The 27,992-nt window shown below is 40.2% G+C and overlaps 2 protein-coding genes across 5 annotated transcripts in view; both read right to left on the bottom strand.

Annotated features, from left to right (window-relative positions):
• cherp (calcium homeostasis endoplasmic reticulum protein) overlaps positions 1–11,592 on the bottom strand; it is a 79,090-nt gene extending 67,498 nt beyond the window's left edge. For 3 of the 4 annotated variants that reach the window (XM_073068864.1, XM_073068862.1, XM_073068863.1), the window contains exons 1-2: positions 11,437–11,592; positions 8,888–9,058 (exon numbers count right to left, since the gene is read on the bottom strand). In XM_073068864.1, coding sequence (XP_072924965.1) covers positions 8,888–9,058; positions 11,437–11,461 — 196 coding nt within the window. In that variant the 5' untranslated portion in view covers positions 11,462–11,592. The remainder of the gene's footprint in view (positions 1–8,887; positions 9,059–11,436) is intronic. The other variant, XM_073068865.1, reaches the window with a different exon arrangement.
• A 7,117-nt stretch (positions 11,593–18,709) lies between these two features.
• slc35e1 (solute carrier family 35 member E1) overlaps positions 18,710–27,992 on the bottom strand; it is a 63,933-nt gene continuing 54,650 nt past the window's right edge. The window contains exons 5-6 of the mRNA XM_073068861.1: positions 26,881–27,126; positions 18,710–23,767 (exon numbers count right to left, since the gene is read on the bottom strand). Coding sequence (XP_072924962.1) covers positions 23,522–23,767; positions 26,881–27,126 — 492 coding nt within the window. The 3' untranslated portion in view covers positions 18,710–23,521. The remainder of the gene's footprint in view (positions 23,768–26,880; positions 27,127–27,992) is intronic.

Here is a 27,992-nt window from a genome sequence, read left to right on the forward strand (position 1 = left end):
TAATTACTGTTTAGCAAGTGTGCCTTATGTAGGGTAAGGTTTTCTGTGTAATAGAGCACAAAGGTACTGAACCATCTGAAGAGGCATGGATGTGGCATAATTATAATTGGAAACAAAGGAATGGCAGAGTGTCAGGTTTGGCCTTGTGTTGAGTTTACATGTTCTCCCTGTGAAAGAGATAGTTTCCCCAGTACTCCAGTTTCCTCTCACATACAAAAGATCTATTTGTAGGTTAGTTAGGTACTGTAAATTTCCTCATGTGCAGGTGAATAGCAGAATCTGGGAGGAATTGGTGAAAACATGGGGGAAATAAAATAGCATTAATGTTAAAATGTGTCTAAATGAATACTCAATGGATAATGGGTTTTTCCAGACTATGATTCATTGACTCCAATTACAAAAGTACTTCAGTTCTGTCCTAACAGAGGAGGACACAAACAACCTCCCAGATATCATTGGAAAGGAAATTATTTATTTATTTATTGGAATACAGTGTAAATAGGCCCTTCCAACCGTTTGAGCTGTGCCACCCAGCAATCCCCTGATTTAAACCTAGTGCAATCATGGGACAATGTACAGTGATCAATTAACCTACCACCCAGTACGTCTTTGCATATGGGAGGAAACCAGAGCACCCAGAGGATACCCATGTGGTCACAGAGAGGATGTACAAACTCCTTACAGACAGCTATGGGAACTAGAAGAAAAGGGAAACTTAATGAAATATTGAGCAGCACTAAAGAAATTAATGGGCACTGAATGATCAGGCTCCAAACTTCTTTAGACTGTATGGATAAAATGATTAATCCATCATTGTGTTAAACAGTGAGCAGTCTAGAATGTTGGAATGGTCTATACTGCTCATTTTTTCATAATTTCTATGATTTCAGCTTGACAGGTAAAAGAGTGCCATGAGGAGGGGTGGTACAGCTTCCTAGTAGAACTTGAGTTATTACTGGTAAATTTACAGAAAAGCTAAAAGATGGAAACACAAAATGGAGCAGATGTGAAGGATGTTCTCAGCCTTTTTCTGCTCATTGCCCACTCGTGACTTTCATTTACCCGTGTGGCCCCCACTCTCTATAGTCTCTATTAGTTGCTAGATTTTTTTTTGGTCAACAGTACTATTTATACTAATCTATAATAAATACTATATATTTTTTCTTCTTCCACCCTGCAATGAAAAAGCGCTTAATATTGTTGCTTTGGGTATTTAGTGGGATCCTTGCCCTGATGCAAACTAGCAAGTTTTTGAATATCTGGTGGCAACTTGGTTAAAGGTAATTGAAGATCACCTATTTTCACAACGTCAAGGCAGTTACAAGCTTTTGATAAAAGTTGAAGCACTTGACTAAAACCACATTCAACTAGATAAGAGGAGGGAGATCCAACTACAAATAACTATGCTTTATCCAGAAATTTTGGTTGCTGCATTTGACTTCTGCTTGAGCTGCTGTTAAACTTCTCTGCAGCTCAATAAGACATTCTTGCAATGTGGTATCAACATCATTCAGGTTCACCCCAAATGGATCTACCATCCAATCTGGAATATGCATCTCCAGCAGGTCTCGGAACTAAAATTCCATATCAGTGTGCAGTTGTTTCAAATCATCAGAATATACAATCAGATCCTCATCTTGCAATTCTATTTTAAGTGTGGCCAGTGAACTTGCTGCGTCCAATATTGCTACTGAAAAGTTTGAGTTTTCCAAGGAAAGTGGTAATAGCCTCTTTGCATGATATGAGATTGCAGTTTTTTCCTTGTAATGTGTTTAATAAATATAGTTTTTCAAGTATATCTGACAGGTAGAATGTCAAATTTAGTAGCAACAATTAGTTCTCCAAGCTGTTTATATTCCTATTCATTTCATTCAGGGTCCCAATTAAATTACAGATATTCATTTCTTTTTTATTAAAATATTTTAGCAATATTTCATTAAAACAGTAAACTTATCATGGCCTTTTCAGAAATTCCTGTGGCCCCAATGAAATCTGGCATTGCTCCCTGGGGCCATATGGCCCACATTGTGAACCACCAATGCAAAGTATTCATAATTAACTACCTTAAAATTTATGAGTTCCAAGCAACAAACTAATGTCAAAATCACATACTGATGCCAATAACGTGTGACCATAATACATGTATAAATTTAGAAATAAATTTAAGTCCATGTCACTTTTCTAATCGTTATATCAAATGTCCTTATTGAGTTCAAAAGACTCCTAGAGAAGAGCCATGGCTCTTTAAAATTCTATGATTTAAATCTTGAGATGTGCAACACTAACGAATGCCTAAAGCTATCAACACAGTTAGGTCTGACCAGAGTTCAAAAGGACCTAACTTTTTTTCAAACAGATCAGATTTCAAAACATTTTAAGCTCTGCAGCTCAAGTTGGAACTGTTTGAAATGGGTTCAGGATTAGTTCTAATTATATACATATGCCATATGGTGAGGGAAATACATGGGTGGCTTTCATGGCAAAACATTGAAAAACAACACATTAAATATATCTACTGCAATACAATATAATTACACCGAAAATGTATCTGTAGTTTCATGTTGTCTCTATTCAATTCACAGAAATTGAAGCAGCCCATCCACATATTTAGGAAGTTGAAGACATTTCTGATACAAAATTATCAGACAATGCTCACCTCCAACAAGAGAAATGCAAGTAAAGGAATGGGAGTAGCCACTTGGCTCTGTGAACTTCCTTTGCTGTTTAATATGCTCATGGTGTGTCCTTTAACTTAACACCACATTCTCACTCTCCTCCAGACCTGCTTACGCCTTTTGTGTAACAAGATTAATTTATTTTCATCATCAATATACAGTATCGTGAAAAGTACGCCTTAGATTTCTTTTTATATGGCTTCAGATAGCGGCCTCCATAAAGCCCTGATATCAACGTCATTGAAGATATCTGGAATTACCTGGCAAGGCAGAAGCAAGTGAGACAGCCAAAGTTTGCAGAAGAACTGTGACAATTATTCCAAGAAGCTCGGAACAACCTATCAACCAATTTTTGTATAAAGCTACATATCAGTGTATCTAACATAATTGATACAGTTTTAAAGGCAAAGGATGGTCACACCAAATATTGATTTGATTTTGCTTTTTACCGTTTATTGATCTTTATAGTATTTTATCTATATTTAGAAACTTTGCATTATTTTGAAAATATCTTCACTTTACAGAACTATTTTACATGTGCCCAAGACTGGCAACTTTTAGGTAAACTGGGAGTGAGTTCCACCAACTGGGAAGAAATTTTGCTTACCTCAGTCTAAAATGTGTCCCCTCTTCTATCCTAACGATGTGACACTTAATCTAGATACCCCAGCCAGAAGTAGTACACTCCCAAGATCTAACCTGATTGAAATCAACTGAATTTTGTGCATTTCATTCTTTGAAAACTCCAACAAATACAGGCACAGTTAGACCATAAGACACAGGAGCAGAATAAGGCCAATAAGAACAAGTCTGCTCCACAATTACAACATGACTGATCTCAGATCCCACTCAACCCCATACACCTCCTCTCTCACCATATCCTTTGATGCATGACCGATCAAGAAACAATCAACTTCCTCCTTAAATATACCCACGGACTTGCCTCCACTGCAGTCTGTGGGAGAACATTCCACAAATTCACTACTCTCTGGCTAAAATTATTCCTCCTTACCACTATTCTAAAAGGTTGTCCCTCAATTTTGAGGCTGTGCCCTCTAGTTCTGGATAACCCCACCAAATGAAACATCTTCTCCACATCCACCTTATCTAGTTCTTTCAACATTCAGTAGATTTCAATGAGATCCCCACTCATTCTTCTAAATTCCAGTGAGTACAGGCCCAAAGCCACCAAACGCCCCTCATATGTTAATCCCTTTATTTCTGGAATCATCCTCTGGACTTCCTCCAATGACCAAACATCCTTTCTGAAATATGGTGCCCAAAACTGTTGACAATACTCCCAAGTGTGGCCTGACTAATGTCTTATAAGGGCTCTGCATTATCTCCTTGCTTTTATATTCTATTGCCCTTGAAATAAACACCAACATTGCATTTGCCTTCTTTACCACTAACTCAACCTGCAAATTAACCTTCTGGGTGTCTTGCATGAGGACTCCTAAATCCCTCTGTACATCTGATACTTGAACCTTCTCTCCATTTTTACCAAAATGCATTATAGAAACATAGAAACCCTACAGCACAATACAGGCCCTTCAGCCCACAAAGTTGTGCCAAACATGTCTCTACCTTAAGTACTTGGCTTACCTACAACCCTCTATTTTACTAAGCTCCATGTACCTATCTAAGAGCCTCTTAAAAGACCCTAACGTATCCGCCTCCATCACCATTGCCAGCAGCCCATTTCATGCACTCACCACTCTTCTGGATAAAAAACTTACTCCTGACATCTCCTCTGTACCTACTCCCCAGCATCTTAAACCTGTGTCCTCTTGTGGCAACCATTTCAGCCCTGGGAAAAGGCCTCTGACTAGCCACACGATCAACACCTCTCATTAACTTATACACCTCTATCAGGACACCTCTCATCCTCTGTCACCCCAAGGAGAAAAAGCCGACTTCACAAGCTGTTTTCATAGGGCATGCGCCCCAATCCAGTCAACATCCTTGTAAATCTCCTCTGCACCCTTTCTATGGTTTCCACATCCTTCCTGTAGTGAGGCGACCAGAACTGAGCACAGTACTCCAAGTGGGGTCTGACCAGCATCCTATATAACTGCAACATTACCTCTCGACTCCTAAATTCAATCCCACGACTAATGAAGGCCAATACACCGTATGCCTTCTTAACCACAGCATCAACCTCTGATCTTCCACACTGCTAACAGTCTTACCATTAATACTATATTCTGCCATCATATTTGACCTACCAAAATGAACCACTTCACACTTATCTGGGTTCAACTCCATCTGTTACTTCTCAGCCCAGTTTTCTATCCTATCAATGTCCCTCTATAACCTCTGACAACCCTCCACATTATCCACAACACTTCCAACCTTTGTGTCATCAGCAAACTTACTAACCCATTCCCCCACTTCCTCATCCAAGTCATTTATAAAAATCACTAAGAGTAAGGGTCCCAGAATAGATCCCTGAGGCACACCACTGGTCACCGACCTCCATGCAGAATACGACCCATCTACAATCACTCTTTGCCTTCTGTGGGCAGGCCAGTTCTGGATCCACAAAGTAATGTCCCCTTGGATCCCATGCCTCCTTACTTTCTCAATAAGCCTTGGATGGGGTACCTGATCAAATGCCTTGCTGAAATCCATATACACTACATCTACTGCTCTTCCTTCATCAATGTGTTTAGTCACATCCTCAAAAAATTCAATCAGGCTCGTAAGGCACGACCTGCCCTTGACAAAGCCATGCTGACTATTCCTAATCATATTATACCTCTCCAAATGTTCATAAATCCTGCCTCTCAGGATCTTCTCCATCAACTTACCAACCACTGAAGTAAGACTCACTGGTCTATAATTTCCTGGGCTATCTCTACTCCCTTTCTTGAGTAAAGGAACAACATCCACAACCCTCCTATCCTCTGGAACCTCTCCCGTTCCCACTGATGATTCAAAGATCATCGCCAGAGGCTCAGCAATCTCCTCCCTCGCCCTCCCTGGGCAACATCTCATCCAGTCCTGGCGAATTATCCAACTTGATGCTTTCCAAAAGCTCCAGCACATCCTCTTTCTTAGCATCTACATGCTCAAGCTTTTCAGTCCGCTGCAAATCTGCACTACAATCACCAAGATCCTTTTCTATACTGAATACAAAAGTAAAGTATTCATTAAGTGCCTCTGCTATTTCCTCTGGTTCCATACACACTTTCCCACTGTCATACTTGATAGGTCCTATTCTTTCACGTCTTATCCTCCTGCTCTTCACATATTTGTAGAATGCCTTGGGGTTTTCCTTAATCCTGCACGCCAAGGGCTTCTCATGGCCCCTTCTGGCTCTCCTAATTTCCTTTTTAAATTCTTTCCTGTTAGCCTTATAATCTCCTAGATCCCTAACATTACCCAACTCTCTGAACCTTTTGTTAGCTTTTCTTCTTGACTAGATTTATTACGGCCTTTGTACACCACAGTTCCTGTACCCTACCATAACTTTCCTGTCTCATTGGAACGTACCTATACAGAACTCCACACAAATATTCCCTGAACATTTGCCAGTCTTCTTCGTACTTTTCCCTGAGAACATCTGTTCCCAACTGAAGCTTCCAATTTCCTGCCTGACAGCCTCATAACTCCCCTTATTCTAATTAAATGCTTTTCTAACTTGTCTGCTCCTATCTCTCTCCAATGCTATTGTAAAGGATATAGAATTATGATCACTATCTCCAAAATGCTCTCCCACTGTGAGAACTGACCACTAGGTACATTTCCCAATATCAAATCAAGTATAGTCTCGCCTCTTGTAGGCTTATCTACATATTGTGTCAAAAAACCTTCCTGAACACACCTAACAAACTCCACTCCATCTAAACCCCTTGCTCAAGGGAGATGCCAATCAATATTTGGGAAATTAAAATCTCCCATCATGACAACTCTGTTATTATTACACCTTTCCAGGATCTGTTTCCCTATCTGCTCCTTGATATCCCTGTTTCTATTGGGTGGCCTATAAAAAACACCCAGTAAAGTTACTGATCCCTTCCTGTTCCTAACCTCCACCCACAAAGACTCCATAGACAATTCCTCCATTACGTTCACCTTTTCTGCAGCCGTGACTCTATCTCTGGTCAACAGTGCTTTTGCTTCTCTCCTTGTCCTTTCTGAAACATCTAAAACCCGGCACGTGAAGTAACCATTCCTGTCCTTGAGCAATCCAAGTTTCTGTAATGGCCACCGCATCATATCTCCAAGTACTGATCCACGCTCTTAAGCTCATCTGCTTTGTTCACAATACTCCATGCATTAAAATAGATACAACTCAAACCGTCCATCTGAGCTCGTCCCTTCTCTATCACCTGCCTATCCTCCCTTACACACCGTCTCCAAGCTTTCTCTATTCGTGAGCCAACCGCGTCTTCCCCAGTCTCTTCAGTTCAGTTCCCACCCCACAACAATTCTAGTTAAAACTCTCCCCAGTAGCCTTAGCAAACTTCCCCGCCAGGATATTGGTCCCCCTGGGATTCAAGTGCAATCTGTCCTTTTAGTGCAGGTCACACCTGCCCCAAAAGAAGTCCCAATGATCCAGAAATCTGAATCCCTGCCCCCTACTCCAATCCGTCAGCCATGCATTTATCCTCCACCTCATTCTATTCCTATACTACCTTTGCGGTCCTGCTTCCCAACTTCCTTCCTAACTCTCTGTAGTCTTTTTTCAGGACCTCCTCCTTTTTCTTACCTATGTTGTTGGTACCAATATGTACCATGACCTCTGGCTGTTCTCCCTCCCACTGCAGGATATCTTGGACGCGATCTGAAACATCCTGGATCCTGACACCTGGGAGGCAAACTACCATCCGAGTTTTTTTCCTGCATCCACAGAATCACCTGTCTGACCCCCTATCACTATTGCCTTCCTCTTCCTTTCCCTACCCTTCTGAGCCACAGGGCCGGACTCTGTGCCAGAGGCATAGCCACTGTTGCTTTCCCCAGGTAGGCTGTCTCCCAACAGTACTCCCCACCCCCCAACAGTACTCAAGCAGAAGTACTTATTGTCAAGGGGTACAGCCACAGGGGTACTCTTTAGTACCTGACTTTTCCCCTTCCCTCTCCTGACTGTTACCCACTTATCTCTTATAATAAATAATAAATATATTGTCATATATTACCCAACACATATTCGACCTGCCACTTTCTTTTTTTACCTATTCCAATTTGTCAAAGTCCTGTTGCAATCGCATTGCTTCCTCAGCACTACCTACCCCTCCACCTCTCTTTGCATCATCTGCAAATTTAGCTACAAAGCCATCAATTCCATTATCCAAAGCTCTGACAATTTGAAAAGTAGCTGTCCCAATACTGACCCGAGGAACACCACTAGTCAACCAGAAAAGACCCCTTTTATTCCTACTCGCTGCCTCCTGCCTGCCAATCTTCCAGTCACCTGGGACAATACCAGAATCAAGTGATTCTTGAAAGATCATGAGTAATGCATCGATTGAACTCATCTCTATTCACGTGACAATCCTGCATCCCAAGATTCAGTCTAGTGAGCCTTTGTTGCATGCTCCATGGCAAATATCTCCATTCTTACAAAGAGAAATCAGAACAGCATAGAATTATTATGTGATCTTGCCAAGGCCGTGCATAATTGTAGCAAACATCCTTGCATCTGTACTTAAGAACCTCTTGCAATAAAGGTTTGCTGAACTTGCACATTTGCTTACAGGGATACACATACATGGACATCCAGGATGACTGGAATATGTTGGTCCAGCAACATATCCCAATCAACATTCTTAACTTCCCATTTACCACGTCATAGTGTATCTACCTTATGTTTATCGTATCTACGATGCATTTATTGTTTGGTATCATTGGATTTTTGGGACCTGATAATCTTTTCGACACATAACAAGATGGCTCATTATTTTGCTTGATATTTCTTCAAAAAAGCCAAAACAAATTACCATCAATTCACTGGAGTCCTTAATATTTTAACAATTAATCTCACTCAAATACTATTTCTTTCATTTTGTCAAGAGTAATTTGGAGGCATATTACCTCATCAAAAATAAGTGCATGGAAAACAGCAGAATCCATCTAGCCTGAAGGAAACCACAATACTAATAATTAAAAGTTCAAATTGGAAACAAGTACAATTACCAAGAATTAAGGAATATATATTGTACACTGTACCGTAGTGAAAATGCAAACATAATTTTTATACTTACATTGTTGCTCAATTGCTAGTTTGTACTGGTAATAATTATAATATTCCCCTCCAAACAGAAAGGAAAACTTGGGGTTTTCTTTCTGTTTCTCCATTGTCATCTTCTCGAATTCTGGACCATTGCGAGCCACAAACTGTGCCAGTTTGTCGATGACATTTCTTAACTCCTGGTCTGCAACAATAAAAACATTATCAGGTACAAACTGTATCCACATCTTAAATTTAAACCCAACATCTATGAGCACAAAAAAGACAGACTACTAGAGGAACAGTGAGTCAGCCATATCTATGGATGGAAATGGACAGGTTTTGGATGCTTTGAGACCCAGCTAGATTTCTGACACAAGACCAAAATCAGGTTTGATCTCCTAACATACCTTTGATGTCTTTTTGGTATTTGATATTGGTCCAGAGATTATTATCCTGTCTAGTCTGTCATGGTCACCTGTGTATCCAATGCTCCTGGTGTGGCTTCCTCCACATCGGTGAGACTCAACATGGATTGGGGGCTACTTTGTTGTGCACCTTCACTACATACTCAACAAGCAGAATTTCCTGGTGGTCAACCATTTTAATTCCAATCCCAATTCACATTCTGACATGTTGGTCCATGACCTCCTCTACTGCCACAATGACGCCACTCTCAGGTTGCAGTATCCATCTGGAGAGCCTCCAACCTGACAGCACGAACACTACTTTCTCTATTGTCTGGGAAGTTCACTCCCTCCCCTTTTCTCTTTGTCCATTCCTAATTCTGAAGACACACACATTTTAGGAACAGCTTCTACCCCTCTCCCATCAGATTTCTGAATGGATAATGAACCCATGTACACTACCTCACTATTTTTCCCCTTTTGCACTAGTTACCTATTTTAATTTTTAAATATACATTTCTTATTGTAATTTAGTTTTCTAAATTATGTATTGCGTTATTGTGAATCCAACATATCCATGCAGCGATAAAGAAGGCTACATTTCATTAGGAGTTTGATGAGATTTGGTTTGTCAACTAAAACACTCAAAAACTTCTATAGATGTACTGCGGAGAGCATTCTGACAGACTGCATCTTTCTGGAAGGGGAGTGGCTGGCAGAGGGATACTGCACAGGACTGACAGAAGCTAAAGAAAGTCATTAGTCAGCTCTATCTTGGGTACTAGCCTCTGTAGTACCCAAGACATCTTCAAGAAACAGTGGCTTAGAAAGACAAGATCCATTATTAAGGACCCCCATCACTCCCTAGGCTAGGGCATACCCTTTTCTCATTGTACCGTCAGGAAGAAGGTACAGAAGCCTGAAGGCACACACTCAGCAATTCAGGGACAGCTTCTTCCCTATGATTCCTAAATGGGCACTGAACCCATGAACACTACCTCATCTTTTTAAAATATATTTCTGTTTTTGCACTATTTTAATCTACTCAATACACATATAAACCTACTGCAATTGATCTACTTATTTATTTGCTCTTTCTATATTATGATATTATGCATTGAACTGATGCTCCTAAGTTAATAAATTCCATGACACATACTGGTTTTGATGTACTGCTGCTGCAAAACAACAAATTTCACAGCATGTGCCAAAGATATTACTGATTCCGATAGTAATCTTAATGCAAATCTAAAAGGTAAGTGACTTCCTAACAAAACATTTCTACTAATTAAAAAAACACACCTGAAACACCTTTATGCCTTCAAAAGAGGCTGCACAAACTGGGAACCATGAAATCTGTGTAGTATGTGAGTTAGGATCCTGATGAAGGGTCTCAGCAGGAAACATCGACTGGTTAGATGCTGCCTGGCATGCTGAGTTCCTCCAGTATTTTGTGTGGTACTGGCTGCAAATAAATTACATTATTTGGATTGATCCGTAGATGACTTAACTCAGTGCACCACTCGTATGTTAAATGTGTTGTTTCTTGTAAAATTAAAAATCAGAATGGATAGCACATTTATGGTGAGGCGGGCTAATGGTTTGAAACGAAACTCAAGTATAAGATTAATACAACCATGGTCCACAAGCTGACATAAACGGAACCAACCGAACTGTCGTATTAACAGATGAGGTTTACATTTTACTAATGCCTACTTTAAGAGGTCATGAACCGAGCATACACTGGGCTGTGAGTGCGGTTAAGTATTCCCGACTGCATTCCTCCCCTATCCTTTGATATTTTGGTATTGAACCCACGCCCCACCACCGATCAACACACACAAAAAGCTGGAGGAGCTCAGCAGGCCCGGCAGCATATATGGAAAAGTCCATGTTTCGGGCCGAGACCCTTCATTAGGACTAGAAAAAAATGAGGCGTCCACCACATTTCCATATGCTTATTGTCCCTCCTACAGCAGCACTTGCGCAGGCAAGGGCTCAAAAACGCAAACATGCGCAGAGCGGACCGATGGGGCGGCACGCATGCGTACTAACGACCACGGGCCGCGCTCGGCCAATGAGACGGCCCATAGCAGGGCCTGGACACCACCACAATGAAATTCATCGCATCCACAAGCAACAGTTCCGTTGTGAACCAATACGTTACGACACTTACCCTCTGGAGGGACCGGTATATCCATGGCTGTGGGCCACCCTCACTCCACGCTCCTACAAACAGTTTTCAAACCACCATCTCACACTTGGAGACTCCGCGCACCTAGCGCAGCTGCGGCCAACCGGAAGGGAAACTGCTTGACGGCAGGGAGCGCGCGACAGCGGCGTGTTCGCCCTGCGCATGCGGTCTATTGGCCGCGCGCCGCTGGGCGGGTTTGTGCGAGCGAGCGGGCGGGCAGCCGGGCGTACGAAGATGGTGGAGAGGTCGGTTGGGAAGTGTGGTAACCCCTTGGATCGAATCCATATCCCACCGACTGCCTCTCGGTTACCGCGTTCTCTCTGGGACGGACAGGCTTCCCTCTCTGTAGCAGGAATAACATTACTTTACAAGTCAGTCTCTTGTTGGCATCGGGACATAACTGATACAAGCTCTTTAATTCTTCCCGATGTCTGCTACTTCAAGGATGACTAGTGACCTAAGTTGGGATTTAAAAGTAATGAGAGTTTTTGTTTGTGCAGGGAAGACAAGAAATGAAGGAAGCAGAACAGCCACTGATCAATCTAGTTAGAACTTCCATAGAACATTACAGCACAGTACAGGCCCTTCAGCCCTCCATGTTGTGCCGACCCGTATAATCCTTTAAAAATGTACTAAAGCCACACTACCCCATAACCCTCTATTTTTCTTTCATCCATGTGCCTGTCCAAGAGGCTCTTAAATACCCCTAATGTTTTAGCCTCCACCACCATCCCTGGCAAGTCATTCCAGGCACTCACAATCCTCTGTGTAAAAAAACTTACCCCTGATGTCTCCCCTAAACTTCCCTCCCTTAATTTTGTACATATGCCCTCTGGTGTTGGCTATTGGTGCCCCGGGAAACAGGTACTGACTATCCACCCTATCTATGCCTTTCATAATCTTGTAGACCTCTATCAAGTCCCCTCGCATTCTACGCTCCAAAGAGAAAAGTCCCAGCTCTGCTAACCTTGCTTCATATGACTTGTTCTCCAAACCAGGCAACATTCTAATAAATCTTCTCTGCACTCTCTCCATAGCTTCCACATCCTTCCTATAAATGAGGTGACCAGAACTGAACACAATACTTCGAGTGTAGTCTCACCAGAGATTTGTAGAGTTGCAACATGACCTCTCTACTCTTGAACTCAATCCCCATTAATGAAGCCTAGCCTAAATAGGCCTTCTTAACTACCCTATCAACCTGCGCAGCGACCTTGAGGGATGTGCCTCGGATCTGTACTGGGTCCAATGTTGTTTGTTATATACATTAATGATCTGGATGATGGGGTGGTAAATTGGATTAGTAAGTATGCAGATGATACTAAGATAGGTGGCACTGTGGATAATGAAGTAGATTTTCAAAGGTTGCAGAGGCCAGTTAGAAGAGTGGGCTGAAAGATGGCAGATGGAGTTTAATGCTGATAAGTGTGAGGTATTGAAGGATGCAGTATTACAGAGTGATCTAGGAATAATGGTGCATAGTTCCCTGAAGGTGGAATCTCATGTGGATAGGGTGGTGAAGAAAGCTTTTGGTATGCTGGCCTTTATAAATCAAAGCATTGAGTATAGGAGCTGGGATGTAATGTTAAAATTGTACAAGGCATTGGTAAGGCCAAATTTGGAGTATTGTGTACAGTTCTGGTCACCGAATTATAGGAAAGATGTCAACAAAATAGAGAGAATACAGAGGAGATTTACTAGAATATTACCTGGGTTTCAGCACCTAAGTTACAGAGAAAGGTTGAACAAGTTAGGTCTTTGGAGTGTAGAAGGTTGAGGGGGGACTTGACAGAGGTATTTAAAATTATGAGGGAATGGATAGAGTTGATGTGGATAGGCTCTTTCCATTGAGAGTAGGGGAGATTCAAACAGGACATGAATTGAGAGTTAGGGGGCAAAAGTTTAGGGGTAACACAAGGGGGAACTTCTTTACTCAGAGAGTGGTAGCTGTGTGGAACGAGCTTCCAGTAGAAGTGGTAGATGCAGGTTTGATATTGTAATTTAAAGTAAAATTGGATAGGTATAAGGACAGGAAAAGAATGGAGGGTTATGGGCTGAGTGCAGGTCGATGGGACTAGGTGAGAGTAAGCGTTCGGCACGGACTAGAAGGGCTGAGATGGCCCGTTTCCATGCTGTAATTGTTATATGGTTATATGATGTATGGATTTGAACCCCAAAGTCCCTCTGTTCATCCACACTCTGGTTTGTCCTTCCAAAATGCATCACTTTACACTTGTCCGGATTGAACTCCATCTGCCATTTTTCTGCCCAACTCTATATCCTCTTGTAACCTTCGACAACCTGCAGCTCCACCCACAACTCCTCCAATCTTCGTGTCATCCGCAAACTTACTCACCCATCCTTCTGCCTCTACATCCAGGCCTTACCTAGCTCCATCTGCCCATCATCTCTCAGTTCCTTGGTCGACCTCATTCCTATTTCATCCCTCCTGCTTGCCTCTTTATACTGGCTATCTTCCCTCATCATCCTCAATTCTGATGCAGGGTTTCCACCTGAAACATTGACAATCTTCTTCCACCCACCGTAGATGCTTGGCTCTTAAAGTGGATAGGTCACCTGGACCAGATAGACTACTTCCCAGAGTCCTGAAAGAGGTTGCTGAAGAGATAATGGATGCATTGGTTATGATCTTTCAAGTATCACTTGATTCTGGCATAGTCCCAGAGGACTGGAAGATTGCAAATGTCACTCCACTCTTTAAGAAGGCAGAAGGCAAAAAAAAAGAAATTATTGGCCAGTTTACCTCAGTGATTGGGAAAGTATTAGAGTTCATTAATAAGGATGAGGTTTTGGGGTACTTAGAGACTCATGATAAAATAAGTCAAAGTCAGCATGGTTTCTGCCAAGGGAAATCTTTCTGACAAATCCTGTCAGAATTCTTCAAGTAAATAACAAGCAGGATGTACAAAGGAGAGGCAGAGGATGTCATTTACTTGGATTTTCAGAAGGTATTTGATAAGGTGCCTCAGATGAGGCTGCTTAATAAGATAAAATCCTATGGTGTTACAGGAAATATACTGGAATAGATAGAAGAATGGCTGACAGGCAGGAGGCAGCAAGTGGGAATAAAGGGGGATCTTTTCTGGTTGGCTGCCAGTGACTACTGGTGTTTCTCAGGTGTCAGTTTTGGGACCACTACTTTTCACTTTATTTGTCAATGATTTAGAAAGTGGAATTGATGGCTTTGTGGCAATGTTTGCAGATAATATAAAGAGAGGTAGAGGGGTAGGTAATGCTGAGGAAGCAATGTGATTACAGCAAGACTTACACAAATTGGAAGAATGGGCAAAAACGTGGCAGATGGAATTTGTGTTGGGAAATATATGATAATGCATTTTGGTAAAAATTGGGAGAAGGTTCAAACATCAGACATGTAGAGGGACTTAGGAATTGACGTGTAAGACTCCCAGAAGGTTAATTTACAGGTTGAACCTGTGGTAAAGAAAGCAAATGCAATGTTGGCATTTATTTCAAAGAGAATAGAATATAAAAACAAGGAGATAATGCTGAAGCTTTATAAGAAACTACTCAGGCCTCACTTAGAATAATGTCAACAGTTTTGGGCCCCTTATCTCAGAAAGGATGTATTGTCATTAGATAGAGTACAGAGGAGGTTTATGAGGATGTTTCTGGGAATTAAGGGGTTAACATGTGGGGAGCATTTGGCAGCTTTGGCCTTGTACTCATTGGAATTTAGACAAATGCGTGGAGCTCTCATTGAAACCTACCGAATGTTGAAAGGACTAGATAGGGTGGATGTAGGGATGATTCCTCTGGTGGGGATATCTAGAACTAGTGGTCACAGCCTCAAAATTGAGGGCCATCCTTTTAGGACAGAAGGAAGGAGGAATTTTTTTAGCCAAAGAGTGGTGAATCTGTGGAATGTTCTGCCACAGACTGCAATGGAGGCCAAGTCCTTGGGTAAAATCAAAGCAGAAATTGATAGGTTATCGTTTGGTCGGGGCATCAAGGGATATGGTGAGAAGGCAGGTGTATGGGGTTGAATGTGATCTAGAATCAGCCATGATGAAATGGCGGAGTGGATGATGAGCTGAATGGCCTAATTCTGCTCCTATGCCTTATTGTCTTATGCTTTTCAATTACGTTCCTCCGGTTTGTTTTTTGGTACTGAAAAAGTTGGCTACTTATTAGTAGCACACTAAATAAAGTTAATAGCATTTCGTGAGCATATACTGATGCTGCTATGTGAGCTTTTTATTGCATGTGCATATTGACCTTGATTTGGATTGCAAGCACCTGCTGCAGGTTCCACATTGATTACTTCAGCCACCTCAGAACTGTCAGATTTTAGATGAATTGGCTGGTGGACTTTATGTCAAATGATCATTAATATGGATGAGAGCAATATAAAATATTTGGGGTTAAGAATCTCAATTAGACCTCACATCCCACATAGCCATCTATTTTTCTTTCATCCATGTGTCTGTCTAAAATATCTATCTCCGATATCTCCCGATTCTTTCCTCTCAGCACCTTAAAGTTATGCCCCTCCTTGTATTATCCATTTCTATCCTGGGAAAAATTCTCTAGCCTGTTGCTGAATCTATACCTCTTGTATCATCTTGTGCACCTTTATCAAGTCACTCCTCATCCTATTTAGCTTTAGAGAAAATCCCTAGCACACTCAACCTATCCTCATATGCACGTGCTCTAAACCAGGTATCATCCTGGTTAATCTCTACACCTTCTGTAAAGTTTCCACATCCTTAATATAATGAGATGATCAGAACTGAACACAATATTCCAAGTGTGGTCTAACTGGAGTTTTATTGATATTACCTTGTTGCTCTTTAACTCAAACCCCTGGCCAATGAAGCTCAACAAACCATATGCATTCTTAACACTATCTACTTGACTGCAACTTTAAGAGATCGATGGATGTGAACCTCAAGATTGTTTTGTACTGCTACACTGTTAAAAATCCTGCCATTAACCCTGTATTCTACATTCACATTCAATCTTCACATATTTCCAGATTGAACTCCATCTGCCAGCTCTGCATCCTATCAATGTCTCTTTTAACTTTCTACTCTATCCACAACACCACTAATCTTCGTATTATCTGCAAACTTACTAACACACCCAGCCAAATTATTTATAAAAATCAGAAAGAGCAGGGGGTCCCAGAACAGATCGCTGCAGAACACCACTGGTCACTGACCTCCTGACTGAATGAGCCTACCATGAGGAATCTTGTCAAATGCCTTAATAAAATTCATTGACTGTACTCCACATCCACTGCTCACGTTTTGTCACCTCTTCAGGGAATTCAACAAGGCTTGTGAGGCATGACCTGCTCCTCTCAAGGCTGATGACTATCACCAATCAGACTATGCTTCTCAAACTGCTCATAAATCCTGTCTAAGAATCCTCTCCAATAGTTGGCCCACCACTGACATAAGACTCACTGATCCATAATTCCCAAGGATATTCCAATTATCTTTCTTGAACAAAGAAATACCATTTATCACTCTACAATTCTCTGACACTTCTCCTGTGGCCAGTGAGGATGCAAAGATTTCCAAAATACAATCACTTCCCATAGTAAACTGAGGTTTCTTCCCCCTGGCCCCAGGGACTTGCCTCTCCAAAAGTTTTTCAGATGTTTCTCTACACCCTCTTTCTTAACATCAACAGGATATCAGCCTGTTCTACGACTTCACATTTGTCAACGCCCCTCTTACTGGTGAATACTGAAGTGCTCATTAAGAACTTCTGACTCTAGGCACTTGTTTCCTCTTATCTAGGATTGGTCCTACACTCTCTAGTTATCCTCTTCTTCATGTACCAGAAGAACATCTTGGGGTTTTCCTTAATCGTACTTGCCAAGTGTTCCTCATGTCCCCTCTTGCTTTCCTAACTCCATTCTTGAGCACCTTCCTGGCTAGCTTGTAATGCTAGAGCCCTGTCTGACCTTGCTTCCTAACATCAAGTATGTTCCCCCCCCCCACCCCAACTAGATGTTCCACATCTGTTGGGTGATAGCTCCTTCACTCATTCTTTTCCTGCCTCGAATGGAACAAACCTATCCAGAACCTCATGCAAGTGCTTCAACTCATATTTTCAGTGTGCATTTCCGAGTACATCTGTTCCCAAGTTGTTGCATCATAATTTGTTTTCTCCCAATTAAATACTTTCCCATACCATTTGCTCCCATCCTTGTCTACAGTTGATGAGAAATGTTCCAAGGCAAGAGGAGATAAAATAGCTGGTGGTTGAGATAATGGAAATTGAGAAGATGCTTATGAGTTTAGATGCCTGAATACGTTTTATATTTCATGACAAAAAGGGAAGTACTGAGGGCATGGCAATTTTATGAGAGATTGAAAACGAGGATTAAAACTTGGTGATGGCTAATGTTGGGTTATTTCCAGCTAATGCTGAGATGTTACAGAGTTTAAATTCTGCTTCTTTCAATACACTATTCCATGTTTTGTCTACCTGGATTCTGAGGAAAAGTTGGACATGAACATTTGTAAAATTAATTTGGCTGTCCATGATCTGTAGTTTTTTTTAAAGTTTGAAGATCATTTTAATTTCTGAGTCACAGTATGGATGTAATATAGAGTTAATAGAAGATTATAGCACAAACTGCAATGCTCCTCTTGCTTCAATTGGTCTATGTTGGTGTTTCACAAGCCTCTGTACAGCTGAGTCCATCAATCCTAGCAGCATGTCCTTCTATTCCTCTAAGTATTTATCCAATTTTCAATCATGATACATGTTATTCAACTCAGATGCTCATGGGAACTAAATCTTCATAATATGATAAAACCTTAAATTTATTCATCACCATTTTATATTCATAACACTGCATTTGAATTCCCATTAGAGCTATCTCATCCCTTATATTCAGCTATTCACATTTCATAAGCCTCTTATCAGATCTTTCCTCAGCTTGCCCTTTTAAGCCCATTCTTGACATAACTGTTTGATTATAGTTTCACTTGTATAAATACTAGAAATAAAATGTACTGTAAATATATAACCTGCTGTTTGTATCTAGGAATCAATCTGACAAAATATAGTTTGAAATTCAGAAGATAACTAGTTAGAAACTTTCACAAGATATTTTAAATTAATTAAAATCAGAACAAAGCAAGTGTAGTGTTTTGCCCACAAGCAATAGCAACTATCCAATGGTTCCCTTCACCACAAATTGCCTGTTGTATTGGATTGAGGGTATTCAAATAAAAGACTCACGGCAGTGCTGACTTCACTTTTCACTTTATTAATTATCACATTTTCTTCCATTAACACTTGTTAAATTAAAAATAGTCTGTAGGCAGACATGATACACTAGTGAACATTGGCACGCACACACACACACACTTACTTCACTCTCAAGGGCTTCCAGCCACTAAACTTGAGAAACAATACCACTGCGTAGGGAAATCTGTAGTAATATTTAGAGCCTTAAATGTCTTTATTATCAGACAAAAATAATACAAACTACATCTATTACAGTAAGATTGAAAGCTAAACATGAAATTAAAAAGGGGAATATCATAACAAAATATTTAGTTTCAGATTGGTTGCACTGGTGAGCTGCATTTGGGCATGCAGCATGTAATGAGGGGGATAGTGATCAGTTTTCAGTGGAGAATTAAATCATACATTATCTCACTAAATCCTAGGTCAATTCACTTTCAGGGCAAGACATTCAACACCTTCATTACTAACCGTACTTACTTTGTTTGCTAATTAAGGCAGTTAGTTTAAGGACCAAAATGTTGAAGTGAAGATATATACAATATGGCCAGAAGATAGACACATTCCACTAGAGGAAAAAAAACACTTGCCGGTTAGAAAAACTCTGGCATCCTTGGAAGCTTTGTTTTTGTAGTACCGATCTTATATCAGATGCCTATATTGTTACGAATAATTATTTTAATGTAAAATCAACACCTCTGCTAGAAAATCAAGTAAGCAAATCACCGAATTCCCCCAAAAATAATTTTAATTTCATTAGAAATTAGCTTAATGCTGCGAGTCTAAACCAGGTCCAGGAGAAAATTCACTTAATTCTGTAATTCACATTAGATTATGAAGCATAATTTTCACTGTGACAAAGGAGAATACAAACACTTTTACCATTGCTTATACTAATGGAGAAAAGTAAAATTTTGAACAGCAATGAATTGCACAGCAACACACTGTCCTTAAAACAAATATAATGATTTCCTTTTTAAACAAAGGATGGGTGACTTGTCTAAGGGGAGCAAATTTTCAGTTAAAGTTATTTGATTAAAAAGTAAATATCTAGATAAGAGCAAGAAAATGCATAAACAGCACACCAGATTCAAAGTTTATTGGAATTAACTTGTTACATAACCTAAATTCATATAACCTTAAACTCCGTTGTGCTCTATTCTCTCCAAGTTAGCAAGTAACCTATGTTCCCTCTAGCCTCTAAGATCCCCAAATATCTAAATTTCCTATACTTGTTAATTCTTCATCCCATGCACCTGCACCTCTTAAGATTATTAAACTTCCATTATCCAGCTTCAGAAAATGTTTGTACTTGACTGGCTACATGAAACTTCACAAACCAACTGCTTTCACGTTCAATTAGAAATATCCCAATTCCCTATATGATTTTTTAATTATAGATTTTCATATCTTAAATGTGAAACTCCATTCCAAGAGAAGTAATCTGTCCAATTTTTGAGCTAATTAGTTCTACACATATTTCAGTGACACAACTTTTGAGAATATCAATTACACCTGCATATAACCAGTGCACTACCCACAATTAAACCCTGAGAGGTAATTTAATCTCAAATGTTTACAGTATTTATAAAATAAATATTGCACAACATTAAAAAGGCTATTTAAAGCCAGATAAATCAGTTTTATGTTCTTTAAAGAGACAAAAAATGTGGAGATCTGGATGAAATTAAACTAAAGTCAGAATATGAACTATGGATGGCCACTATCCACTATCTTTATAGTTGGCAGTGGGAGCCAGTGGGAGCTGAGCAGATCTTTAAACTATTTTATTCCATCTTTAAACCTTACAGCTGAGTTAAGCTTTTGTGTTAAAACTCAGATGTATTTGTTTTAAAACTGGTAACACAGGTCATTTTATCGGATCAAATGAATGTTTCTTTAGCATTCAATACAGGCTGCACTATTGAGAACTGCAAGTAGGTGAACATATGGACATCACTTCAGAACCAAGTCAAACACACTGTAACAATTAATATTCTGCAGCTGCAGTATGCATGTACCTTTTAGATAACGGCGTCCCATGTATTTTCCAAAATACTTTACAATTCCTTGAATATTTTTGAAGAAATGGGATTTAGTCAATTTGAGGAATAAACTTCTTCCCCTTCAAGGAATAAGCTGCATAGTTTAAACAAAAAGCATGGTCTTGGTGAGACAGGACAGAAAATTAGATGTAGCAATGAAATTCAGCATGAGAATTACCAATAAAAATGTTTCAATGAACTCCCAAAATGAGTTCTACTTCTTAGCTGTACTGCAAAATAAGATTCTCAGTGACAACCTGGAAGAGTTTCAGTGAATGATGTGTAAAACAGACAAATAGGGCACTTTAATTTCAAATGTTCCCCATAGTTTATATTCAGTAAGTTATAATAGGAATTGGTTTAATTATTGTGGTGATGCAGAGCGCTATCACCATCTTTGCTAATGCTGAAGCCATGCAAACTTCAGGGCACAAAAAGTGGAATACAATGCAAAATGTTACCTAGCTGGATTTTAACTAATAACTTAAAAAATAAAAGCAGACCTCTGGACCTCTTCCATTTATAACACTGAGAATTTTGTTACACATTATTGCATGGTCCTGCCCTTTAAGGAATGAACCTGGGACCTGCACATACACTGCAATTACCAATGTTCGCTCTTGGCATTAATCTGTTCAGGATGGGAAGTAATCAGGGGAACAGGGAAGTGTGAACAAATGATTTTCAATTATAAGATGATTTAATATGCAAAAGAGTCAAAGGAAGGAAGACAGTAACAGTCAAAGAAAAATAGTGACATAATGTGAGCCCCAGAAGCTATTCTCAAATCTAAAGAAAACATGAACCAGTGAAGAAACAAGCACCAAGAAGATTGTATGATGAACAAGTACAGAAAGCACTACCCTTTTATTTGGTAGTACTGATGTGACCATTTATTATTCGTTAAAGCATTTATATCTCTCTTTGGGCATAACAAACTGCTGCATGACACAAGTCAATCCAAGACCAGCAATTAGCCAGCTGATACATATTTAGTTACTGCCAAATTATTTTTAACTGTAACTAATGATTTTGCTTTACAAAAGAGCAACACAGAATTGATTAATATTTAGGTACATGTAACTCTGACATAGAACCAATTCTTGGGTGATTATGAACAATAGTGTATAAAACCCAATTCTTAGGGGGACATAAACAGCACAAAACAGGCTTAAAATAAGAAAATTCTGCAAATACACAGTGAGCAGGTCTGCATCTGTACAGAAATGGCAGGTTCTTGTTCTATGTATGCTATTCACAAGAAGAAACACACTGAAAATAACTTGCAGCTTAGTTCCGCACCATTGTTCTTGTAAATCCTATTCTATCTAATTTTCAACATTTTAAAGAGATTTATTCCCATCCTGGAGTCTGTCCTTTCTTTTTATATGAACACTGGCTGCCAGCATCAATTATAGACTGACACCTCACCATTTAACCCATACAAGTAAACATTTTCCAACACAACTGTCTACAATTTAAAATATTACAAATTACTGGGTTGTCTGAATATAGAAAAGATTTGCATTCACCCAGTGCTTTGTGCCTTTTTGAACCTCCCAACCCCCCCAAAAAAACTGCCCACATTTATTGTTGTGATGTAGGAATCACAATAATTAGCTTGCATACACAGCAAGGTCCCACGAAGGGCTGTCCTAACAAATACAGCAGTTGTTAAAAAAATCTGTTTTGATAACTTTGGTTGAGAAACATTGACCTAGACATTAGGAAAATCTCCCAATCTCTCCTTACATTCAGCAATCAAAATTACAGGGCTTTGCAAAACAAAAATTATGTTCTTGAGCTCTCTTGTCGTTGTAGCCAACTGCAGCTCAGATTTTATGCTCAAATTTCTGAAGTGGGCTTGAGCCCATGATTTTCTAACTCAGAGCTCAGCTAATCTGTTTAGACTTGATTGTGGAGGACAACAGTATATGATCTGCAGTGCAATCACCATATGTGTCTGTTCATTTAACTTGCTTGCTTAAACTCGGGATGCTAAAGTGGATTATTATGATTTAGAGTTAGCATGATCAGAATCCAACTAATCTATACTGTAAGTACCAGCAGCTTATCAAATCAAGTCTGGTTACCAGGGTGTCAACTGTTAACAAACACCAGCCTGGGTATTGAGCTAGCATGCACATTACAGAGGTAGACGTGAACAATCGATGTCATACCTTCTCTCCTCCCAAAGCACACATATATTTACATACAGCATGGAGGATACTGTAACTAATTGATCAATACTTGCCAAGTCACCAATCACCAACAGTCAGAAGATCATTATCTATATAAAGGGAATATGACTGACAAAAAGACACCCCAAAAGTATCATTAGATGAAGATTTGGTCAACTGTATTGCATTTAAACACAATTCTGTCATGCAGAGACTACAATGGATTAGATGGCCAGGGCCATTAATCTTTCATTACCAATCCAACATCTAATCAATAGGCTTTGCGGCAGGGAATCAACCTAAGCAGAACCCTTCTTAATGTGAAGTAATCACTCCACACTGGTCTAACTATCCTGCTCTTAATCCCCATGATATCCGGCCTGAGTGAATGCTGGAGAAACAGTAGAATAACAGAGAATATAACACAGATCTTCATCAACTCCAAGTTACAGTCTTCTCTTGAATACCAGAAAATTAAAATAATAGGGCCTCAGATGAGGTCTCTTGATAAAATCTATCGGATAACCAAAGGTTTCCAACAGTGCACAGAATAAGTTACGAATGAAGTGACGCCTCCATTCACAAGTCTTAGATATCAAATCGATTGGACACATAGGTGGCTCCAGTGTTGCTCTGTCGGTTGTACTGTGACTGTTCTGCCAGCAGACCAGTCCGTCCATACTGGTATTCAGAGTGCTGTGGGTACAGTGCCGTCCCATTCAGCTGCACCTTCTGTTCGGCAGACAGTTCTTGATGCCGATTAAGGGAAATAAGATCCCCTGAAGTTACTGGGAGCAACTTCCTCTTGGCCTCTTGATTGGCATCATATTTAGCCTGTTGAGTAAAGAGACAGAATATGACTGGGTATTGTCCACTAAATTTTAAGTAGTTGTGAGTATTGATTTCTCAGGATAACAAAGTGTTTCTCTTTAATAACACAAGGTGACTAAAAAAAAAAGTTAAAGCAGAACATCTAACATTGCAGTCTCTGGTTTATAGAAGAAATGGGAGGGAGGGGGTGTGTGAAGGGCGGGAGGGAGGGGGAAAATTACAATTCAGTCACTGGTAATCCTTGTGATTTTCCTCCAAATATGCACAGGACAATACAAGAATCATATTCATTTATTAACCACATGTGTACCAAAGCATACAGTGAAATGCATCATTTGTGTTGACAACGAACACAACCCAAGCCAACATAGCATGCCCACAATGCTTGGCAAAATAACACAGAACACAAGAGAACACAGAAAGCAACAAAACATCAACTGTACAACAAGCCCCAGTGTACATCGCCATTGGTCTCATTCACAGCACTCATCAGTCCATCATCCACAGATGTTCTTGGTCACATGTCCTCTGTGCACAGAGTAGAGGCCTCAAACTGGCCTGACCCATAACTCCTCCACCTCCCTGTCACCAAGTCCTCACTTGATCCTTAGCTCCTCTCTCTGTCCCCAAAACGATCCCTAAAAACTTAAAAAACAAGTAAGTCTAAGTCTGAGCAAAGACCACAATAGCACCACAGTTCAGTGCCATCTTGATCGGAAGACACTGAAGATGCTGGAATCTAAGCTGGAGCGACACACAAGATGCTGGAGGAACTCGGTGGATCAGGCAACATCAATGGATAGAAATTTATGTTTTGATCCAGATTAAGGGTCTGAGAATGAAAATCAGTATCAGGTTTATTATCACTCTCATATATTATGGAAAATGTGCTGTTTTGCTGCAAGTTTTTACCTGAAACATCAACTAGCCATTTCCCTCCACAGATGTCTGATCCATTGAGTTCTTCAGCATTCTGTCTGTTGTTCAGGTCTGATAATGTTGACCTGTCACCCTATATTTGAATAACTTGGTGGAACTGTGTCCAGCCTTGCAAGAAAAAGTTTGTGAACCCTTTGCAATTACCTGGTTTTCTGCATTAATTACTCATAAAATGTGGTCTGATCTTCATCTAAGTCACAATGATAGACAAATACAATCTGCCTAAGCTAATACACATAATCATTCACAGTCCAGGCTGTAAAAGTACATGAAGACTTGTATTTAATAACTAGTAGAACCTCCTTGGGCAGCAATAGCCTCTACCAAACGTTTTCTGCAGATCAGACTTGCAGGAGGAATTTTAGACCATTCCTCCATGCATACAAAACTCTTTCAGTTCATCAGTATTTCTGGGATACCTTGTATGAACAGTCCTCTTCAGGTTATGCCACAGCATCTCAATTGGGTTAAGGTCTGGACTCTGACTTGGCCATTCCAAAAACACACATTTTCTTCTTCTTAAACCAATCTGTTGTTGATTTACTCTTGTGTTTTGAATCACTGTCTTGTTGCATCATCCAACTTCTATTAAGCTTCAAGTGACGGACCGCTACCCTGACATTCTCCTGCAAAATGTCTTCATACAATTTGGAATTCATTCCTCCCTCATTGACTGCAATGCAGGCCCTGAGGTAGCAAAGCAGCCCCAAATGATGATGTTGTTTCCACCATGCTTCACAGTTGGTGTGCAGTGCCTTTTTTTCCTCCAAACATAGCAATGTGCATTTTAACTAGAAAGTTTAACTTTTGTCTCATCTGTCCACAGAATATTGTCCCAGAAACATTGTGGAATATCCAGGTGGTCTTTTGCAAACTTGAGATGTGCAGCAATTTTTATTTTGAGAGCACCTCCATGGTGTCCTTCCATGAACACCATTCTTGTTCAGTGGTTTTCTTACAGTGCACAGATGAACAGAGACTTTAACAAGTTCTAGAGATTTCTGCAGGTCTTTTGCTGTTACCCTTGGGTTCTTTTCCACCTCCCAGAAAGCTGGAGGAACTCAGCAGGCCAGGCAACATCTATGGAAAAGAGTACAGTTGACATTATGGGCCGACACCCTTCATCAGTACTGGAAAGAAAGGTAAGGGACAAACTGGCGGCGAAGACATGTTCCCAGGAAGGATACGTGGCTGTGGTAGTGGGTCTGGGTGAGCACACAGTCGAAGAGTCGGAGGGCAGCAGAGATCATGGTGGGTAGCAATTAGAGCGGGTTTCAGTGAACTATCCAAGGGAAGATTTAAACTTCTTCAGGGTAGGCATCCCTGGAAGAAAATTTTTCCAGTTCTGATGAAGGGTCTCAGCCTGAAAAGTCGACTGTACTCTTTTCCATAAATGCTGTCTGGCCTGCTAAGTTCCTTCAGCATTGTGTCTGTGTTGCTTGGATTTACAGCATCTGCAGATTTTCTCGTTTGTCTTTTTCACCTCCTTCAGCATTGCATGTTGTGCTCTTGCTGTGATCTTTGCAGCACACCCATCCAGCAACAGTATTGAATTTCTTTCATTTGTAGACAATTTCTCTTACTGTGAACTCAGTAACACTCAGGTCTTTAGAAATGCTTTTGTAGCCTTTTCCAGCTTCATGCATCTCTACAATTGTTCTAAGGTCCTCTGAAAGTTGTTTTGATTGAGGCATGGTGCACATAAATAGATCTTTCTTGATAAGAGTAGGCTGTACCAGTATCCTGACTTTGTGTGTCTTTTTTATAGAGCAGGGCACCTCTATAACCCACACCTCCAATTTCATCTCATTGTTTGAAACACCTGATGCCAAATAGCTTTTGTAAAAGGCATTACCCCAGAGGTTCACATCATTTTTTGAACCTACACTGTGATTGTTTAAATGCTGTACTCGTATTGACAAGAAGTAGTACAATGGTTTGTGTGTTACTAGTTTACACAGATTGGTGTTTATTTTTTAACTGAGTCTTGGATTAAGATCAAACCGCATTTTATGAGTAACTAATGCAGAAAACCAAGTTCACAAACTTTTTCTTCCATCTGTACATGTACCAAAGAGGAAGAAAAGATCAGCTCAGTCTAAATAAACAACAATAGGAATTAGCACAGTAAAGAGGGGATTCCTCCTTTTGATAAGGAAAACAACAGAAAGACTGACCTTGTTATAGGCAAACACCCCGACAATAGCAGTCATCATCCCCATGATATTGGTGGCAGTGACTGGGTTTTGCAGCATGAGTAGGGACACTGTAATCACCATGATTCTCTTGGTAGCATTGGCCACTGAGTAGCTAAGTGGGCTGATGAGGTTCAGGATACTGAAGGCAACCATGTTCTGAGCAAAGTTACAAAAACCACTGACAATCAGTAATACGAGTGTCCAATGCCAGTGCGAGATATCTGTCTGGAAAAGAAGGGCAGCAGCTTGGTGATCACTGTAACTCACACAAGTGAAAATACTATGCTTGTTACCTTTCTCCTAACTTTCTAGCTTTAACTTTTAAAATTCATGTTCTTTCCTCTCCCCGCTGTTGCAACATGCAAACCAGATGATAAATGGTGCACGTAGGTGGTCCCAGGAAATTCCTCCAAACCTCCAGTGGGTAAAGGTCTGCTCTCCAACAAGTACCTTGTGGGATCCCAGGAAAGCATACATTGTGTTACAACTACAGTGATCCAATCTGGCAAGGAGATGGCAAGGAACAGATGCACAGAAGTGATACAGATTAGCTGGTTCACTGGTGTCACACAACAACCTTGCACTGGATAATCTATCCTGGGCCCAACACATTGATGCAAACACACAGGTAGCACTATAGTGGCTATACATTAATTAATAGTTTGAGAAGATTTGGTATGTCACCAAAGACTTACAAAATTTCTACAGATATAGAGTGGAAAACATTCTGACTGGTTGCATCAGTGTCTGGTATGGAAACTCCAATGTGTAAAATTGAGAGGCGATGGAGGGTTGCAGACTTAACCAAATTCATTACGAGTACAACCCTCCCTACACTGAGGACATTTTCAAAAGACAATGCCTCAAGAAGATGATATCCATCATTAAGGACCCTCACCATCTGGTGAGGGTCAAGTACAACAGTTTAGGAACAACTGAACAACTTGTTCCCCTCTGCCATCAGGTTTCTGAATGCTTCATGAACCATGAACATTATCTTCTGCACAATTTATTCACTTGTTTTTTTTTGAAACTCATTAATTTTATGTAGTATACTGCTGCCACAAAACAAATTTTATGACATGTCAGCG

This window comes from Hemitrygon akajei, chromosome 16 (genome assembly GCF_048418815.1).
Source record: "Hemitrygon akajei chromosome 16, sHemAka1.3, whole genome shotgun sequence".
Taxonomy (NCBI): Eukaryota; Metazoa; Chordata; class Chondrichthyes; order Myliobatiformes; family Dasyatidae; genus Hemitrygon; species Hemitrygon akajei.